The sequence below is a fragment of the Pelophylax lessonae genome (assembly GCF_965119305.1).
Source record: "Pelophylax lessonae genome assembly, chromosome: 3".
In the NCBI taxonomy this organism is placed as follows: domain Eukaryota; kingdom Metazoa; phylum Chordata; class Amphibia; order Anura; family Ranidae; genus Pelophylax; species Pelophylax lessonae.
In genome coordinates, this window is record NC_138770.1 from 73659948 (window position 1) to 73681493 (window position 21546).

General features: G+C 44.9%; 1 protein-coding gene across 2 annotated transcripts in view; it reads left to right on the forward strand.

Moving 5' to 3' along the window:
* SLC5A6 (solute carrier family 5 member 6) overlaps nucleotides 1–21546 on the forward strand; it is a 98006-nt gene that overhangs the window by 27172 nt on the left and 49288 nt on the right. For both annotated transcript variants that reach the window (XM_082251769.1, XM_082251770.1), the window contains exons 3-9: nucleotides 5404–5455; nucleotides 6971–7038; nucleotides 13607–13761; nucleotides 14434–14574; nucleotides 15642–15771; nucleotides 16344–16432; nucleotides 18470–18582. In XM_082251769.1, the coding sequence (XP_082107895.1) occupies nucleotides 5404–5455; nucleotides 6971–7038; nucleotides 13607–13761; nucleotides 14434–14574; nucleotides 15642–15771; nucleotides 16344–16432; nucleotides 18470–18582 (748 nt within the window). The remainder of the gene's footprint in view (nucleotides 1–5403; nucleotides 5456–6970; nucleotides 7039–13606; nucleotides 13762–14433; nucleotides 14575–15641; nucleotides 15772–16343; nucleotides 16433–18469; nucleotides 18583–21546) is intronic.

Here is a 21546-nt window from a genome sequence, read left to right on the forward strand (position 1 = left end):
CAAGGTTTTGCAGGCCGCAATTTGAGGAGACCGGTGGTCTACCTGGAGGGTTTTTTTCTGTTTGAAAAAGAAAAAAAAAAAAAAAATTGTTTTCTCTTTTTTTGTTGAGTCTCATCATTAAGGATGAGCATTGTAAACTTCTAGTTGGCACCGGTTGGGCCTTCTAGATTGGGATTTGATTTCCATTTTCCCACCCCTCAGTTGTGATACTGCTCTGGGACGTCCCGAAGGTGCTGTATCACCGAGGACTACGTCTGTCGATGAGCGCTAGAGAAAAATGGATTTTTGTAAAATCTTACCGTAAAATCCTTTTCTCTTAGCTCATCGACAGACGTAGTCCCCGCCCCTCTGTTTTGGAGTTGGGTTGGGTTAAATTCTCTAAGCACTGCTTTTTCACATAACTGATTTGCTGAGGCAGAGAGAGAGAGGATATACCCTCTGGGACTGCCCCTAGGGTGTGGCCAGAGCTTTTTAATTTCCTGTCTAGTCCTGCTCCTGCGGAGGTAACATAACCCGAAGGTGGTGTATCACCGAGGACTACGTCTGTCGATGAGCTAAGAGAAAAGGATTTTACGGTAAGATTTTACAAAAATCCATTTTTTTGTCTTTTTTTTTTTTTAACCACTTAAGCCCTGGAAGATTTTACCCCCTTCCTGACCAGGGGGTATTTTGCGATTCGGCACTGCGTGACTTTAACGGACAATTGCGCGGTCGTGCGACGCTGTACCTAAACAAATTTGACGTCCTTTTTTTCCCCACAAACAGAGCTTTCTTTTGGTGGTATTTGATCACCTGTGCGATTTTTTTTTTTTTTTTTTTTTTTTTTTTTTTTTTTTTTATCACGCGCTATAAACAAAAAAAGAGCGCCAATTTTGCAAAAATAGCAATATTTTTCACATTTTTTTTTTATATGGAATTCCCCAAAAAAAAAATGTAAAAATCAAAATTTTTTAACATTTTCGGCCAATTTGTTTTATGCTACATATGTTTGGTAAAAAAAATCGCAAAACGCATATTTTGATTGGTTTGCGCAAAAGTTATTGCGTCTACTAAGAAAGGGAAAGATTTCTGTCATTTTTGTTGTTGTTTTTTTTTTTTTTTTTTACGCGTAATGGCGGCTATCTGCGTTTTTTTTTTTTTTTTTTTTTTGTTTTTTTTTTGCGGTACTGCGACATTGCGGCGGACAGATCGGACCCTTGACTGACATTTTTGACACTTTTGGGGTTACCAGTGACATTACTACAGTAATCAGTGCTATACATATGCACTGTTACTGTAAAATTACACTGGCAGTGAAGGGGTTAACTTTATTTGAGAGGGAGGGGCTGTGTGTGTCCCTAGGGGCGTGATTCTAACTGTGATTGGCTGTGGCTAGAGCTGTAGGAACAGTGATCAACGGTCCTACGTAGTAGAACCATATGATCAGTGTTTCTACACAGGGGAGAATGACAGGCGGCTTTGTTTACATCAGCCGCCAGCCTTTCTCCCTCTCCGACGATCGCCGAGGGGGGTTCGTGACCGTGCGGGCGCGCGCTCGCTCCCCAGAGCCTCACAGGCTATTGACTTATATATACCTCACTTTGCCTGTGAGGGGCTGACTGCCGCAGTATAAGTACTTGCGGCGGTCGGCAAGTGGTTAAAGAGATTGACTCTCATTGTTAAGTTTGAATGTGCTTCACATTTTAAAACCAGTCACAAAGCCATGAGATCCAACTTTGCTATAATAAAATAAAAAAAAAAATACATACACTCACCGGCCCCTTTATTAGGTACACCTGTTCAATTGCTTGGTAACACAAATTGCTGATTAGCCAATCGTGTGGCAGCAACTCAATGTATTTAGGCATCTAGACGTGGTGAAGAAGACATGCTGCAGTTCAAACAGCGCATCAGAATGGTGAGAAAGGTGACTTTGAGCATGGCATGGTTGTTGGTGCAAGGAGGGCTGGTTGGAGTATTTAAAAAACTGCTAATCTACTGGGATTTTTACTCACCACCATCTCACAAGTTTACAGAGAATGGTCCGGAAAAGAGAAAATGTCCAGTGAGCGGCAGTTGTGTGGAGGAAAATGCCTGGTTGATGTCAGAATAGAATGGGCAGACTGGTTCAAGATGATAGAAAGGCAACAGTAACTTAAATAACCACTCGTTACGCCCAAGGTATGCAGATTACCATCTTTGAACTCACAACACATCAAACCTTGAAGCAGATGGGCTACAACTGCAGCAGACCACACCGGGTGCCACACCTGTCAGCTAAGAACAGGAAACTGAGGCTACAATTTGCACAGGCTCACCAAAATTGGACAATCGAAGATTGGAAAAACATTGCCTGGTCTGATGAGTCTCCATTTCAGATGGTAGGGTCAGAATTTTGGTGTAAATAACATGAAAGCATGGATCCATCCTGCCTTGTATCAACGGTTCAGGCTGGGGGAGGTGGTGTTATAGTGTGAGGGATATTTTCTTGGCACACTTTGGGCCCAAAGATGTTTCGTATGAATATTCTCATGCAAAAATTAATACATGTATGGCCAGCATAAGGCTCAGGTCACCCCTGTGCAGTCTGCTTTTGATCTGTTTCTGCTGTGTATTTTGCTGCGATTTACGTTTTGCGTTTTGCATTATTTATGCTTTTTTTTTTTTTTCTTTTGTCAATTTGTTGTTGGGCAGATTAAAAAACGCAACAAACAACAAAAATGTTATACTTGCCAGCTCTGTGCAGTGGTTTTGCACACCGCAGCCCTGATTCTCCTCCTCTTCTGGGGTCCCCCACCAATGCTTCTGGCTCCTCCTGCCTTTAGAGTGCCCCACTAGCAAGCTGAAAAGTATAGTATAGAGTGCCCCTATAGCAAGGTAAAAAAAACTTCTGCATTTAGGACCACTCCCTTCCTGCCCAGGACTACATGTCCCACAAGGCATTGCTCCTCACACATTCACATTTTACATGTTCTCAGGCACTTACTGACATGTATGAATGGCGTACTGAGCTGTATGTGTGCTTCACTGTATTTCCTGATATGTAAACAAATAATGCATTCTATATGCAGGCCAATTAATCAGCTGACCAACTAATCGATTTATTAAAATAGTTTGACAACTTTCATAATTGATTAGTTGTTTCGACCCTAAAATGTATCTATCTATCAATCTCAATGTAAATGTTTTTTGTGTGTGTGTATGTGTGTGTATATATATAATATATAATATGTGTGTGTGTGTGTGTGTGTGTGTGTGTATATAATATATATATATATATATATATATATATATATATATATATATGTGTGTGTGTGTGTGTGTGTGTGTGTGTGTGTGTGTGTGTGTGTGTATGTATATAATATATATATATATATATGTGTGTGTGTGTGTGTGTGTGTGTGTGTGTGTGTGTGTGTATGTATGTATATATGTATATATATATATATATATATATATATATATATATACATACATACATACATACATACATACATACATACATACATATATATACACACACACACACTATATAATATATATATATATACAATTATATACTGTGTGTGTGTATGTATATATATATATATATATATATGTGTGTGTGTGTGTGTGTGTGTATATATGTATATGTATATATATATATATATGTATGTATGTATATATAATATATATATATATATATATATATAGTAGTAATTTTTGTTATCCCTTAGCTTTCAATTAGCAAGAACCCACATGGCAGTGTTTTCAACAAAAGTAAATCATGGCACCTACAGCAGGCAAACAAACCAAGTACCAAGCTGTCAGTAGTAGATCTCTCCCCCTACCAGCTTGCCTTCTTCCCATATGGCATCCTGATGCCACACACCTACCGGGCTAGCATTGCACCGATATCGGTATCAGTGCCGATAATAAGCATTTGCACAAGTACTTGTACTCGTGCAAATTCTCTAATACTAAAACTGATACCTTCAACTAAGATTTGCAATGTGATTTCAAGCCTTGTCTGGTGTGACATTCAAAGATTCAGGTGCTAATTGATAAAGGGTATGACATTGGAAATCGTACCTGAACCGGGCTGCAAATTGTAATGCCTCTTTCTGAAATCACACTGCGGGCGGCCCACACATATGTGTACCAGCTCCATAGAAGAGCCTTTTGGTTCACATGTCATGCGAATAGGATTATTCAATTTTGCATATGTGTGAACTGCGGCTGAAAATAGGTATTGGTAATTTGGTATTGGCACGTACTTGAGAAAAAGGATCAATACTCTGTCCTAAAAAGACTGATATCGGTGCATCATACACCCGGCCATCCACATGATGTAAAAGAAAACGTTATTCACAAGACCAGACCACCTTCTTCCATTGCTTTGTGGTCCAGTTCTGATGCTGTAGGCACTTTGGGCTGTGGACACGGGTCAGCATGGGCACACTAAGCGGTCTGTGGCTACACAGTCCTAATTTTGTGATGCATGGTGTGTTCTGACTCCTTTCTATGGGGACCAACCTTCACTTTTTTGGCAATTTGGGCTACAGTATCTTTCCTATTGGATCAGACTTCATGGGCCAGCCTTCACTCCCTACGTGCATCAGTGAGCCTTGGCCGCCCATGACCATGTCAGCGGTTCACTGGCTTTTCTTCCTTGGGACACTTCTTTTTTTTTTTTTTACTTTTTCTTAAGGCCCGTACACACTTGGCGGAAATCGGACGAAATATCCTCTGATTTTTCTCTCTCTTGCTCAGCGGTCATAACTGTTTTTAGTTGACAGTGCATAAATGTTCACGAAATTTCTCATCCGTTTTTTTTTTTTTTTTTTTGGCACATTTGTTCCTAGACTTTAGGGTCATCAGCAACTTCCGATCATGCGCGTTCTTTTGTATCCCATTTCTCGCGAACGTACTGCATACACATTAAGCGAAAATCGGTCGTCTGGGGACGGACGATAAAAATTTAGGTTTTGTCCCTCCGTTTTTTTTTCATTTAAAATGTCGGCATCGGCTGCTGAAAGTTGTGTACACACTAGCCAAAAATCGTACGATTTTACCTCAGACGGGAATTTTCAGCAGATTTTCTACTAGTGTGTGCCCCACTTTAAAATCTGGCCTCTGCAGACCGGTAACATCACATGAACTGCAGTTTTAAAATTGCTCTAACCCAGTTGTCCAGCCATTGCAATTTGGCCCTTCTCAGAGTTGCTCAGATCTTATGCATGCCCATATATTTTTTTGCTTTCAATACATCAGTTTCAGGGACAACATGTTCACTTGCTGCCTAATATATCCCACTGACTTTCAGATGCCAATGTAATAAGATAATGTTTATCATGTTACCCGTCAGTGGTCATAATGTGTCTTTTTTTATACATATATATACACATTTGCCCTCTAACCCATGCTTCTGTTCTCTACCTGCAGGTAATCTATATGGGAGTGGTGTTGTATGCTCCGGCTCTGGCCTTTTATGCAGGTAACAAATATAAAGAAACCTGTTAGACCATGTATAGGCAATTTTTTTTTTAAATTAAAATAACATGTTATACTTTATATAGAGTGTTAGTAACACGCTTTCCCTCACAAGTCATATAAAGATATTCTGACAATGACCACAATCTAAAAGTTATTAAATAAAGTGTTCATGTGCAAAAACATTTTTTGACATCAATAAAGTGCTCACGTGTGCCAAAAAATCTCATAAAGTTACTGATCAAAGTGCTAAAAATGCTCCAAAGGATCCAAAAAATGTGCTAAGGTGCTTCAAGATAGATCATGCGGTACGGGGTGCCTCACTACAGGATCTTTAGGGACTCAAAAAAAAAAAATGAACAGATATATAGTGAAGCCCGTTTTTTTATAAAGGTTTATTGCGCCAATAAAATATTACTTACAAGAAGTAGATAAGATTTCGGCTTGCATCATATATTGAGACTCTTCCGGGAATTCCGTCTAGCGTGTGTTCCACGGAGAACAGAAAGTGACGTCAATGGTTCGGCATAACACGACAAATGTCAACGCGTTCCCCCCCCACAGGGAAAAGCTTACTATGGGGGCACCTGAGTGAGCAGCTTACTATGGGGGCACCCGAGTGTGCAGCTTACTATGGGGGCACCCGAGTGTGCAGCTTACTATGGGGGCACCCGAGTGTGCAGCTTACTATGGGGGCACCCGAGTGTGCAGCTTACTATGGGGGCACCCGAGTGTGCAGCTTACTATGGGGGCACCCGAGTGAGCAGCTTACTATGGGGGCACCCGAGTGAGCAGCTTGCTATGGGGGCACCCGAGTGAGCAGCTTACTATGGGGGCACCCGAGTGAGCAGCTTACTATGGGGGCACCCGAGTGAGCAGCTTACTATGGGGGCACCCGAGTGAGCAGCTTGCTATGGGGGCACCCGAGTGAGCAGCTTGCTATGGGGGCACCCGAGTGAGCAGCTTGCTATGGGGGCACCCGAGTGAGCAGCTTGCTATGGGGGCACCCGAGTGAGCAGCTTGCTATGGGGGCACCCGAGTGAGCAGCTTACTATGGGGGCACCCGAGTGAGCAGCTTACTATGGGGGCACCCGAGCCGAGCTGTAGCTCTGTGTGTCCATTCAGAGACAGACCTGCAGTTCGGCCCCGTCCCCTCTCTTCTGATTGGCTTATCAACATTGACAGCCAGGGGAGCCAAAGGCGCCGCGGCTGTCTCTCAGCCAATCAGGAGGGAGAGTCCTCTGGACAGAGATGGGGCTCAGGTAAATATTAGGTAGGTGGTGCTGGGGAGGCTGCTACATTCAGAAGCATTTTATTTTAATGCATAGAATGCATTAAGATAAAAAAAAAAAAAACCTCCTGACTTTACAACGACTTTAATACTGTTTAATTTTATGCTTAATACTGTTCAGTTTTTATGTTTTCATAGTGTTTAGTTCTTGTTTTATACTGTCCTAAACAGCCGCTGAAAGAAAATCCAGAATGTCTGGAATTCTCATTTTGTTTTGTTTTCTTGCAGTTACCGGATTCAGCCTGTGGGGGGTGGTGTTGACAATGGGATTGGTGTGCACTCTGTACACTACTCTGGTAAGACTTCTGAAGTTCTGTTCTTTTAACTGCTCTTTTCCAGATTACTGATTTACCATATCTAGTTCTGCACTTTGTCTCTGTGTGGAGGCTGCCATCTTGGTATAGCCAGGATTTTGCTTTCTCATGTCAGAACAATAAAGAGATCCATGCCGCAGCATAGCTTCTGACACTAGAAATCAGAGGCAGGCGTGCCTTACATCTCACACTGCAGATATACAGTTATGAGGCTGTAGGCCCAGGAGTGCCTAGGCACACTTGCCTACCAGGAAGTGCACTGGAGGGATTCCAGACAGTTGGTACATTTTCCATAGCACTGCTTTCGGCACTGTTGACACCTCCCAGATGTTCCCTATAACATCTTACATTTTTTGAGTTAAGTTCCACCTTTTAAAAGTGAGTTGTGTCTGTAGTTTAATACAATAAAGGAGATGGCACGTTTATTTTAAAGTGGTTGTAAACCTCAGACATGAAATATGAAGAAAGCATATCCCTCTATATAATGTGTAATTTTCTCAACTTAATGGTCTGCTCTTTCGTTCCTCTGCTATCCGCATGAATCACTTCTGACACTAAGAGAAAAAAATGGTGATGGGGGAGGGATCTCCAGTTGATTGACAGCCTCAGCTCTGTTGCTGTGTAAAGGGGGGGGGGTGTGTCTTTTCACTCCAATAAGCTCTCAGAGCTTTCCTCACTGAGCTCTGCAGAGTGCAAGTTCCTCTCCACCCCCCCCCCCCTTTTTTTTTTTTCCTCCATGACTGCTCAGGCAAGATTTATAAATTCTGCACTTTGAACAGATGTGGAGAAGCGAAGATGCAGATAAACAGGTACAACTTATGTAGGCGGATATGTTTCATCTCTGTGTTTATCACCTGATGCCAGTCACTTCACTGGGTACATGTAAGGCCTCTTTCACACGGGCGTTCCGTATGTCCGTATATCATCCCATCCGTTTGCGGGTGATATACGGACATAATGCATGTCAATGGGATTGCAGATGTCAGCGGAATACCATCCGCTGACATCCGATTTGCATCCTTTCAGTTCTGTTCCGTTTTTTGGAACGGAACAGAACCCTATTTCTCTAGCGCTCATCGACAGACGTAGTCCTCGGTGATACACCACCTTCGGTTATGACTAGACAGGACTAGACAGGAAATTAAAAAGCTCTGGCCACACCCTAGGGGCAGTCCCAGAGGGTATATCCTCTCTCTCTCTCTGCCTCAGCAAATCAGTTATTTTCTGTCTAGTTAGGAGTAAGGACCTAGATACCTTGCTGGGATCTTAGGTCCTGGCAAGAATTTTTTTCTAAAAGGATTTTTGGACAGCTTTTTTTCTCCAGTGTTCCTGTGAGATCTTCAAGCAAGAAAGCTGAACTGGGCGACGGGCTGGATGTTGAGATCCGGTGGTCACCCCAGTTCAGCCTACGAGCGCGTGCAGGCCATAGCTCCGCGCTGGGTCGGCCGCGACAAAGTCCCATTAAAAGGACTGAACCCGCGAGTTAAACGTCTCGCTGAAACGCCAAAGACCATGAGTCACGGCGTCCGTATCGGTCGACAGCCCTCCCGCCCCGGTGGAGAGGGGTACTGTCAGGAGTTGGTGCCCGCCTGGTTCCGGTATGGTGAGTAGTATGTTCCCCCTTTTTTTCCCTGACGGGTTTTGTGGTGAACGCGGGCCCCTCTCTGTATGGTAAGAAAGAGTTCTTTCTATCCTATAACATGTCACAAATCCTCCTACTTTGAGTGTGATTTTATGTGTGCAAAAAGCCAGGAGGCTTGGTTTGGGAGCTAACAATCTATTGTATACATGTTTTAAAAGATGTAATCTGTGGCATTCTGGGAATCTTATGGGTTAAGTATAAGCTACCTACCAGTCAGAAGCCATGGACATGTAGACTGCCTTCCAAATCAGATCTCCAGCTAATAGCAGGCCTCCCGAACGGCCATGCGGTCCGCCAGGGCCGGTACCGCCAACCACGCCATATCCCCATGCAGAGAGAGTGTTGTGTGCCTGCAGCACACCGCTAGTCAGCACAGGCCGCCGCCATTTTTTTTGCTGGATCGCACGAGCCGCCATTTTGGCGTAGCCTCGTGTCTCCAGCATGGGGGCGGCCATGTTTGAGGTGATTCTACACCTCGTGGAGCTTGGGGGAGGCGCCGGAAGGCGTGCAGAGGGGCGGAGCCGCCTCCTTTCTTCCTGGGCAGCCAGCCAAAAGACTTCCTGTTTGTCTAAGACAGCGCTGTAAGCTGTTGCAGTTTAACTCTGAACATCAAGTGGTGAGCCTGGGGGTCTATCTCTCTCTCTCTCGATCGATAGGGATCCCTAGCAGGTAACACTAAGGGGTTTTTTTGTGGCGCTGAGGGTCAAAAAAAAAAAAAAAGTTTTTTCTTTACTTTTGAATTATATCATCCAGGAAGTAACTGGAGTTATTATGGATCCTGCCACACATATTCCCCCACCTGTTTCCCTCGAGGGGGCCTCGGGACCCGCCGGTGCACAGAGTATAGAGTCATTTACAGCAATTTTGGAGTCTATGGTGGCTCGGGTGGAGGCGGCCTGTCAGGGACGGGGGTCAAGGAAGCGACCCCCGCCTACCCCTATACCATCTGACACCTCTGACTCTGATTCAGAGATGGTCACTGAAGTTGCAGGTTCCTCTGCAAGGGCTGTTATCCCAGGTAAAGCCCCCTCAGACAGTGAGGAGGACGCTTCTTCTCCTGCTATTATTCAGGAAGAAGCATTGGTGGACGCACTAGTTGTGGCAGTGCAAGAAACCTTAAAACTTGAGGCTTTACCGGCAGAGGCAACTGAAACAGAGAGGCCTTTTGGGACTAATAAGCCCATCAAGACGGCGAAGGCTTTTCCTGTACCTAAATGTTTTGGTAATCAGATTAAAGGAGAATGGGAGCATTCTAAACGTACCTTTACTATTTCCAAGCGTATTGCTAGACGCTATCCGTTTGAGGAATCCATCATTAAGAAATGGACGGTACCACCAGTCGTGGATCCGCCTATTTCCAGGCTGAATAAAGCCACGGTTATTCCAGTGGAGGACACTTCGTCCTTTAAGGATCCGGTGGATCGAAAGATAGAAGCGGAGTCCCGCACTATCTTTTCTCTGATAGGGTCAGCATTTAGACCAGTAATTGTTATTGGTCTAGTTTCCCAGACACTTACGGAATGGGCGAAAATGGTACGCCAAGATCTTAGGGGAAAAGATATTCCCCAGGAGACATCTGATTTGATAGAACAGATCATACAAGGGCTACGGTTTATCTGTGACGCAGCCTTGGACACTACTCCCTTGTTAGGGCATGCATCTAAGTTAGCAGTGATCCTCAGACGTGTGCTGTGGTTAAAATGCTGGTCAGCTGACCTAGGTTCCAAAAAGACTTTGACCAATCTCCCTTTTCAGGGGAATCGTCTATTTGGAGCCAACCTAGATGAAATCATTAAGGATGCCACCGGGGGCAAGAGTACTTTTTTGCCACAGGCTGCAAAAGCTAAGGGACCTCGCAACAAGCGAGGACCTTTCTTTACCGCCCATAAAGGGCGCCCGGCTGGTACTCCCGGGAAAGGCAAGACTCCTCCAGGAGGGTTCAAGAAGGGCTGGTCGGACAAGCAGAGGACCAACCCAGCCAAACCCGAAGTAAAGGAGTACACAGCCTGAAGGTGCGCCCCCACCCGATTTCAGGGTGGGGGGACGTTTTCACCGGTATTCAGGACATTAGATCGAGCATCAACCACTACTACCGGTGCGATTCTTCCCTTCCAACATTTAAGTACAGGAAGCGGTAGTTACCGTTCCCTGTATAGATCTTTTCCTTTACCTTTTCCTAAGATTAGTCCCGATACCTCACAGGAATCGGATCTGATTGACCAGATAGGCCAAGTAGCCTCTAGTCGGGTGACTTCGGTCCCTGAGGTTCAACCAGAAAAGATCACCTTTCCTGATAACTATCAGGTATCTGATAAATGTGTGGGAACAGAAAACGACCAGACTTTCTCGGATGGTCGGGGCCAGATAGCTCTAGGGACGCCTGGTTCAGATCCAATCAGCGCCAGTGGTCCTAGAAATTCTAGGCTGGCCTCTTCAAGCCGGCCTGGCCGACTTGGACATGTTAGTCGCAGACGTTCCGTGGGAACTTCGTCTCAGGGAGTGTCTGTAGTCTCAAGGACCTATTTACCTTCGTGCTTTACAGTCGCTGGTTTTAATGGCCTGGCCATTGAGACCCAAGTACTGAAGGACAGAGGTTTGTCTACTTCAGTCATTCCTACCCTTATTAAAGCAAGGAAAGCGACTTCCAGCAAAGTCTATTATCACACATGGAAGACTTATATTGCGTGGTGCGAATCTTTAGGATTTCCTCCACGTACCTATTCGGTGTCTCGAATATTGGCCTTTTTGCAACAAGGGGTTGAGCAGAAGCTAGCCTTGAGCACCATCAAGGGTCAAGTTTCAGCATTAGCAATCTTCTTTCAGAAACCTTTAGCTACCAAATCCTTGGTGCGGAATTTCATCCAGGGGGTGCGGCACCTGGCTCCTCCAGTCCGCGCGCCCTTACCGCCCTGGGATCTTAATTTGGTTTTGTCGGTTCTACAGAAACCTCCCTTTGAAAACATCAGGGAGATTCCCTTGCTTACTTTATCCCAGAAGGTGGTCTTCTTGGTGGCTATTACTTCTGCTCGCAGGGTGTCAGAACTGGCTGCATTATCATGCCAGTCCCCATACCTAGTGATTCATAGGGATAAGGTAGTACTTCATCCTAAGCCATCTTTTCTTCCTAAGGTGGTTTCAGATTTTCATCTGAATGAAGATATTGTACTACCTTCCTTGTGTCCTCAGCCCAAGCATCATCGGGAACATGCGTTGCATTCCTTGGATGTGGTTCGGGCAATCAGGGTATACCTGAAAGCTACGGAATCATTCCGTAAGACGGATTCACTTTTTGTGATCACGGATGGCCCCAGAAAGGGTTTGCCTGCATCTGCCGCGACCATTGCCAAATGGATTAGACAAACGGTGGTACAGGCTTATTCTATTAAGGGTCAGAGTCCTCCGTTCCCTGTTAGGGCGCACTCCACTCGAGCGCTCAGTACTTCCTGGGCCTTTCGCCATCAGGCGTCAGTGGTCCAGGTATGTAAGGCGGCCACTTGGTCGTCGGTACATACCTTTACTAAATTCTATAAAATTGATGTGACGGCATCGGCGGATGCCTCATTTGGCCGCAAGGTTTTGCAGGCCGCAATTTGAGGAGACCGGTGGTCTACCTCGAGGGTTTTTTTCTGTTTGAAAATTTTTTTGTTGAGTCTCATCATTAAGGATGAGCATTGTAAACTTCTAGTTGGCACCGGTTGGGCCTTCTAGATTGGGATTTGATTTCCATTTTCCCACCCCTCAGTTGTGATACTGCTCTGGGACGTCCCGAAGGTGGTGTATCACCGAGGACTACGTCTGTCGATGAGCGCTAGAGAAAAATGGATTTTTGTAAAATCTTACCGTAAAATCCTTTTCTCTTAGCTCATCGACAGACGTAGTCCCCGCCCCTCTGTTTTGGAGTTGGGTTGGGTTAAATTCTCTAAGCACTGCTTTTTCACATAACTGATTTGCTGAGGCAGAGAGAGAGAGGATATACCCTCTGGGACTGCCCCTAGGGTGTGGCCAGAGCTTTTTAATTTCCTGTCTAGTCCTGCTCCTGCGGAGGTAACATAACCGAAGGTGGTGTATCACCGAGGACTACGTCTGTCGATGAGCTAAGAGAAAAGGATTTTACGGTAAGATTTTACAAAAATCCATTTTTTTCTTCCGTTTAAAAAACGGAAAGGACGCAAAATCGGATGTCAGCAGTGTCATCCGCTGACATCCGCAATCCCATAGACATACATTATGTCCGTATATCATCCACAAACGGATGGGATGATATGCAGACATACGGACCGGATGACACAAGTGTCATCCGTGTCCGTAAAAAAAAAAAAGTAACTGAACGGACGACAAAAACGGAGCGCCCGTGTGAAAGAAGCCTTAGGGTGTACAACCACTTTAAAGGGGAAGTGTAGGAAATAAAAAAAACAAAACATACACACCTATATGGCTGCAGCAAAATGTAATGCTGCAGCTGCACCCCTGCCGGCTCTAAAACTGGGAACTGATTAATCGCATGACTGCTGATCACACAACTCTCGGTCTTCACTGAATGCTGCAGAATGGGATTCCTCAGAGCATAGTGGGATTGATTTACTAAAACTTAACGGTGCAAAATCTGGTGCAGCTGTGCATGGTAGCCAATCAGCGTCTAACTTCAGCTTGTTCAATTAGGCTTTCACAATAAAACCTGGAAGCTGATTGGTTTCTATGCAGAGCTGCACCAGATTTTGCACTCTCCAGTTTTAGTAAATCAACCCAAGTGTGTCTAGCTAGCGAGAGAGTGACACAAGCAAGAAGGGTAGTGCTTCACCTCCATGCTGTGTCCTCCTTTTTCTCCTTCTGGATTTTATTCATTTATTGATTGGTCGGGTGGTAATTTTCCAATGTGGACTAATTTATCCTTATCCTCTCTTTCGCCAGGGAGGTTTGAAGGCCGTTATCTGGACAGATGTCATTCAGACGATGGTGATGTTTGCTGGACAGCTTGCGGTTATCATTGTCGGTACTGCAAAAGTGGGCGGTATCAAGGAGGTTTGGCAAATTGCCATCGACAACAATAAGATCTCTGGGATAAAGTGAGTGATGACATGTGACGTTAAAACACTGCACCTCATGGGTACACTCTTGTCTTTCCAGAGCAAGAAGAACAAATGGAGATCTACTTTAGACTGGTCATTGTATAAAGGAAAGGATCCCCGGTACTTCCGACCAGCCCAGGTGAACAAACGATAAAAAGCAGCCTCAGCCTAAATTTTCTAGGGCAGGGTTTCTCAACCAGGGTTCCTCCTGAGATTGCTAGGGGTTCCTTGAGCCATGGGCGATTTCTGCCTCTCAGATAAGTTCCCAATGATGACATTGTTCCTTTTAGCTATCTGTAAGGGGGTAATTCTGCCCAATGATGACAAGAGTAAGGAGCATTCGTCCCACTGACTGTCACACTAATGTATCATGAGTTGTAGATTTTTAATTTTTAGCAGCGGTTCCCTGAGACCAGAAATTTTATTTTAAGGGTTCCTCTGTGTTGAAAAGGTTGAGAAACGCTGTTCTAGGGTGTGTGGTGTGGTGGAGACATGTAGGCTAAGTCCACTACTTATCGTTTGTTCACCTGTGCTGGTCAGGAGTAGCAGGAGTCCTTGTGTGAATTCTTTAGCCACATAAAACCAGAGAAGAAAATCTCAACCTTGTTGCCAAACCAATAGTAAGTTCCTATTTCGTCCAATCTCAAATGACCCTTCCTCTCATTACAGCTTCAACCCAGATCCATTCACCCGTCATTCTGTCTGGTCCCTGGGTATTGGAGGAATTTTCCTGATGCTGTCATTGTATGGGGTGAACCAGGCTCAAGTGCAGCGCTACCTCAGTTCACGGACAGAGAAGGAGGCCGTCATGTGAGTGGTGATGTATAAAGGGAATGTGCGGTGCTTTCGCTTATTTTCAGTTTTTTATTATGGTTATCCCAACATTTTAGAGAGGGGCAGCCTGCCAAAATGTGAGCTACGAGGGCAGCTAATATGACCTTCTAAAGCACATAGCCAGACTATTGTGTCTGTGCCTACCATGTAGAAGGTGTGCTGTGTTTGGTGCCCACCTACAGTACTGTCATCGTGGACACCCCTAAAGAAAGTTTCCAAAATCTGTTCTGCCCACTAATGACTAATAACTATGTTTGGACTTCCACTGTATGTGCCTGTGGGAGGGGGTGGGGGGGGGGTGGCGTCAGTATCATGCATGCATTTTAAACTTCCCCGGGTCTATTGAGGTCTTAAACCTTTTTCAGTAGTAGCAGCAGGGGCCTCCAGGACTGGGGAGAAATGGGCTCCGTGCGGTCTTCAAAACCAAACTGTGTCACTCTGTACAATTTATACTCTAGCTGCTTTGCTGCTTTGTAAAGACTGCAGGCATACTATGAGTTCTGTCCAACAAGGTGCTTACCCCCTTTGTAGACTTATCTTGGTTATATACATCTGACAGGTTTATTGTGCTACAGGAAGATAACTTCTGGAGCTTTGGCACTGCTTGCTGTGGGCTCCTTTAAGAGCAGAGTTACTGGGTCTGCTATGCCTGTCCCTCTAGTCTATCTGCCCATTCACAGAAGCCTTTGTATTATGTGAACTCATTCACAAAATACAAAGGCTTCTGTGAATGGGCAGCAAGTTGAGAGGGGCGGGCATAGCTGTTCTCTCTGCTTCTGTCCTCTCACAGCAGGAGTGTATCCTCTGGGATTGCTGTAAATCTGTCACATATAAGTAATAGAGATAAGTCAGGGAGGGGTGACCTAGCACCTAACTGGACTTAACTCATAGTGTGCCTACACCTTTTGCAAAGTTGCTGAATTCCTGGAATTTAATTTGTACCTTTTTTATTTTTGGAGTTTAGCTTTGGCTGCCATTGACTTGTGCTATTTCCGAAATGGGCTGAAAGTAATGTGAAATCCTAATTAAATTTGTCTTCCCAGGTCCTGCTACGCTGTGTTTCCCTGCCAGCAATTGGTTCTGGCTTTAGGGTGTCTGACCGGCCTGGTGATGTTTGCTTATGACCAAAAGAATAATCTCTTTACCCCTGAAATCAAAGCTGTCCCGGACCAGGTAACTTCCACAGCTTACTAGGTGCTCATATGGGAAGATGTAAATCAACCTAGGATGCTATCAGGAACTACAGGTCCTACCTTGGGTTTCTTGGCAAGGAGCTTTGCCTTTGCAGCAGTCATCAAGTTACATAGATCGTATTGTAAAAATCAACCACACAACTTTATTTACTGGAACGAGCAAACTTTATAATGTGAAGAAATGTTTGTTAAAAATTTAGGGATGGATATCTCTCACTCTGCTGATCAATCTCCTGATCATTATCTTGAGGTGTAGACTCGGCTTACGTAATGTATCTGAAGAAGGCGTGTATTGCTGTATCTGAAGAAGGCGTCAATAACTTGTCTCATAGTCATTGAGACAAAAAGTAATAGAAAAAGACAGTTGTCACTCTAACAGGGGTAGAAGTGAGACTTTTCCGTGGGGATACTTGCCTAAAAAGACTTGCCATTTGTATAGAGGCATATAAAAGGCTTTTTTTTTTCTTTTTTATATAGAATAAAGCATTTATTTAGAAACGCTTAATTTTCTTTAATGCATTTTTTGTGTTTTGTTTTTTCTTTCCTCTCCAGATGGTGCTATACTTCGTCATGGACATTCTGCAGGATTTTCCTGGCCTCCCAGGTCTGTTTGTGGCCTGTCTGTTCAGTGGAGCCCTCAGGTAGGTAATATGTCCTTGTTCTGGCTCCTATGGGGATTTCTATGACAGTTATGCACGTGATTCATTATTTTTCATTCAATCAGCAGGTTTAGTGGGGGTTGGGGAGAGAACCGATTCCCTATCTACACATTAAGTGTGGATGGGGGTATCCTTCCCGCTTAGCTATTGTATTCTGCCAAGGTGAGCCTTCGATGCTGGCAGAATACAATGATCGTGGTTGCTGGCTTTGCCAGCGGCACTGATCGGGAAGAACCTGACAGGCTGGTTGTACACGACTCAATTGATCAACTTGTGTACAACCAGCTAGCCCATACATGGATCGAAATTTAGCCGGTCCCTGCTGAACCAGTAGTTACTGTATGTATGCATGTATGGCCGGCTTAAGGTGAAACTTTACTCTCCCAATCAACCTTGATTATTTTTAATCCTCATGCTGCTAGCATTAGTAAATGGATAGGAAAGTATATCATATTTAGATATGATATACACCCTCCTGCATGCGCTAAGGGCAGATCGATTCCAGGAAGTAAATGCTACATGAATCCTCTGCCCTTACTCAAGATGGCTACAGCCAGAAATGCTAGAGGGTGTTTTTCAAAGTGATTTCTCAACAAAATAAAGCATGGAGACTTGGATAGAGGGGGAAGTTTGCTTTGAATATTACAAATAAATTAAGTAGAGTTTTGGTTTGTGGTGCTCAGATGCAGTGTAGTCCCCCTTTGGGTGCTGGTTTACACTGATGCGGTGCGGGATTCACAGTGATTCCCGTGCATTTCCTACACTGCATCACGATCGCACTCTATTCATTTGAACTGCTGCTGTTATGTTAGCGACACTCCAAAATGATTCACATATTGCAGTGCGATTGGCTGAATCGGATCGCATGGGTGTTCACAATGTGGGGAAAAAAAAGGTGCCTACGCCTTTCGTGTGGTGCAGTTTGAGCCATACAATTCGCAAATGGCACAAATCGCACTGTAAAGAATCTAATGCGATTTGTACAGAAATGTGGTTCCATTCCTGTTCGAATCGCATTCAGTTTCCCACACTGCAATATGTGAACCGGGCCTTTGTTCTACAAAAAAAAAAAGAGGAGAAAACTGTCTGCTTTGGGGCAATTCAGTTTAGTTGTCATCGGGACCAAAATTGGGAGAAACACTTTTGACCACCCCAAATCTCTCCAAAGTGAGAGGAAAATCTCACCCATAACCCTTGTGTGATGAAAGTTGGATAAGCCCTAGTTTTCCGATTGGACCACTAGTACCAGTGAGATATGATGGGTGAGATGTCCATTTATTGGAGACATTTTGGGGAAATGTACATAAAGAAACTCTAGGCACAGAGCTAAATGCATACTCAGATAGGTTTACGGTTATATCTAGGGCAGGAGTAATGAATTGTAATGAATGAAGGAGTAATTAAAATTCAAGGAAGGCCGATTGCTAAAATATTCTTCCAGCGTGGTCCGAATTTCTCTTTAATAAAACATTGAAGGTAGGCCAGTCACATCCTCAAGTAAAAGAAAATAGAACCACCTTACATCAGGTGTCCCCCCATACATCAGGTTCCCCCATCAGAGTCTGACTATAGTAGAGTCCATTAGAGCCAGGCGGGGGGGGGGGGGGTAGCTGAGAAGAAAAGTGTGCTGCAGGGGGTGGAACACACATGTGACATCATTGGTTGCTATGATGCCAGCAATCCTAGCAACCAGTGACTGAAGCTTGGTGAGGATCCAGCACAGCAGGATGGCTGGCTGGTGGTCCGGACTGGGCTGTGTGTTGGTCCGTATCAGGACCATGGTCCGCCATTTAGTGAAGGCTGATCTAGGGCATTATTTGTAACTTTCTATATAGTAAGTCTTGTGGTTTGCACACCTCTGCCATGTGGCACAACCAAGCAAGCAGCAGACTTGTTTACTACTTTGGCAAGACATGTTCTAGATAGGTGAGCCAAGATTGTAGTACAGGTAAAGTGGTGGTTGGGTGTCTTCTTGTTGTGACCTGTGCTATATAACAGACTGCAGATATCTGTTTTCAGCACCATCTCCTCTGCGTTTAACTCTCTGGCCACGGTTACCATGGAGGATTTCATCAAGCCAAATTTCCCTGGCCTCACAGAGGCCAGGGCCACTCTATTATCTAAAGGCCTTGGTGAGTAGAATACCTTAATATGACCACAGATTTCAGTCGTTTTTTTTATTTATTTTTTTAAGTTGACTGTTTTTGTTTTTAAATGTTTTATAATATAACCAGTTCTTTTTTTTTTTTCTGTAAATGTATATGTGATCTTTGCCTTGCCCATCCATATTTAAAGTGTATGTAAAGCCAAAAAATAACTATTTTGTCTATTTTTGGATGGAGTAGCAAGGGGTTAGAACACCGGCCATGTTTTATGTTTTTAGTGTCCTATTTGGGAAGATTAACCCTCCTGGTGGCCATTGCTGTTGGAACTGATGGGGGAAATCCAAAGTGTTGATTTGTCAGCGGTACCGGGATTAGAGGGGACATTTTTTTTTTTCTTTCATTTGCGGACACTTTTCTCTATCGCTCATTGACAGACGTAGTCTTCTTGATTCTCAAGAGCTGGGTTATGTTGTCTCCGCAGGAGTAGGACTAGGCAGAATGACAAAACGTTCTGGCTCCACCCTAGGGGCAGTCCCTGAGGGTATATCCTCCCTCTCTCTGCTACAGGGAATCAGTTTTTTTCTGTCTAGTCAGGAGTAAGGACCTAAGTTCCTTGCTGGGATCTTTTGGTCCTGGCAAGACTTTTTTTTCTTTAAGAAAAAGACATTTTTTAGGTAGTTTTCTCCAGTGTTTTTTTCCTGTGAGATCTTCAAGCAATAATGCCGGACTGGGCGACACTTGTGGTCACCCCAGCCGGCCTACGAGCGCGCGCAGACCATGGCATTGCGCTTGGTCGGCCGCGACATATTCAAGTAAGTATGCGGGGCCGGGCGACGGGCTGGATGTTGAGATCCAGTGGTCACCCCGGTTTCTGCCTAAGAGCGCGTGCAGACCAGTGCGCTGAGTCGGCCGCGACGGAGTCCCAGCAAAGGGACTGACTTTGCGAGTTAAAAGCTCGCTTGGACGCCAGGTACCAGAGAGTCGAGGCGTCCACAAACCCCCACCCCGGTGGAGAGGGTATTGTGAAGAGAGGGTGCCTGTCGGTTCGGTATGGTGAGTAAACGTTCCCTTTTTTCCTCATTATGAGGCAGTATATATTATGGGCCCCTCCATATATGATCAGTATATATCTGATACTTACAAGTCCCCCTTGTAATACAGCATGTGTTTGTGGGAAGTGGACTTGGTTCAAGAGCTAACACTCTACCCAGCAGACTGTAAATTACAGCAGACATAGGAGGTATAATCCTACCTTATGTGCAGTGTATCTCTGTAGATCCATATGTCACCTCTTAGCAGAGTGCAGGTGGATGTGCTGGGAAGACGATATTGGCGGTCCGCCGCCATTTTGCCGTAGACCGAATGCATGTATGTCCTCAGGTCACGCCGGCCGCCATGTTTTTGGAGTCTTATGTCTCTTCTATGGGGGCGGCCATGTTTTGTGAGCCCAGCTACCTCGTGGAGGGCTGGGAACGCCGGAAGGCGTACACAGGGGGCGGAGCCACGCCTTCTGCCCGGGGAAAAAAGTAAACAGCTCCTTCCAGTCTGTGTAAGACAGACGCTGACTGCAGTTTGTTGGAAACTGCACTGCATCGGTTGGTGAGCCTTGGGGGTCCCTCTCTCTCTCTCTCTGGGATCGAGAAGCAGGTACTCTGAGGGGCGCTATTGCGCTAGGGGGAGACACACAAACAAAAAAAAAAAAAAAAGAAAAAGTTTTTTTGTTTTTGCTGGCAAAGGTGTCCTGTATTAACATGGACCCTGCCACTCACGTATCTCCTCCGGATCCCCTCGAGGGGTCTGCGGGATCCTCCAGCACCCCATTGACAATTGAATCTTTGTCAGCTATTATGGAAACTTTTGTGTCCCGGGTGGAAGTGGCTTGTCAGGGACAGGGCGCAAGAAAGCGACCCCCGCCTAACCCCTTATTATCTGAAACTTCGGATTCAGACTCTGAGCCTATTTCTGCAGTTGCAGGTACTTCATCTGGTATTGGTGTCTCGGGTCCTGTCTCTTCAGACAGTGAGGAGGATGTTTCGGCATCCGCCATAGTCCGAGAGGAAGCGTTGGTAAACGCACTCATTGTATCTGTTCAAGAGACTTTAAGGTTACAGGGTACTCCATCGGAAATAGCTGAAACTGAGATCCCTTTTGGGACTAAAAAGCGCATCAAAGTGGCGAAGGTTTTTCCATTGCCCAAATGTTTTGGCAATCCAATCGAAGAAGAATGGCGTCTGCCAAAACGCACTTTTAATATTTCTAAACGCATTGACAGGCGTTATCCATTTGAGGAAACCCTTATTAAGAAATGGACAGAACCACCTGTGGTGGATTCACCTATTGCTAGATTGAATAAAGCCACGGTTATTCCTTTAGAAGACGCTCCGTCTTTTAAAGATCCAGTGGATCGCAAGATAGAAGCTATGTCTCGCACCATGTTTTCCTTGATTGGATCAGCTTTCAGACCAATAATTGCTATTGGTCTGGTTTCGCAGGCTGTAACTGAATGGACCAAGTGGTTACGCCGGGACTTAGAAGTCCCTCAGGCGGTATCAGATTTGTTGGAACAAATGATACAGGGGTTACAGTTTGTATGTGATGCGGCGTTAGACGCCACTCCATTAATGGCGCGAGCATCAGTCTCAGCAGTGGTTCTCAGGCGTACACTGTGGCTAAAAGGTTGGTTAGCCGACCAAGGTTCCAAAAAAGCATTGGCTAATATCCCCTTTTCAGGAGAGCGTCTATTTGGAGCCAACTTAGATGAGATCATTAAGGATCTCACCGGTGGAAAAAGCACCTTTTTACAGCAAAATTTTAAAGGTAGAGGAACTCGTCAAAGACGAGGGCCTTCTTTTTCTGCTCACAAGAGGTGAAAAAACTAAGTCCTCCAAAGCCCCTACAGGAAGCGTCAGGGGTCGTTGGTCGGGCAAGCAAAAGCCCGCCCCCTCCAGACCTGAAGATAAACCATCCAAAGCCTGAAGGTGCGCCCCCACC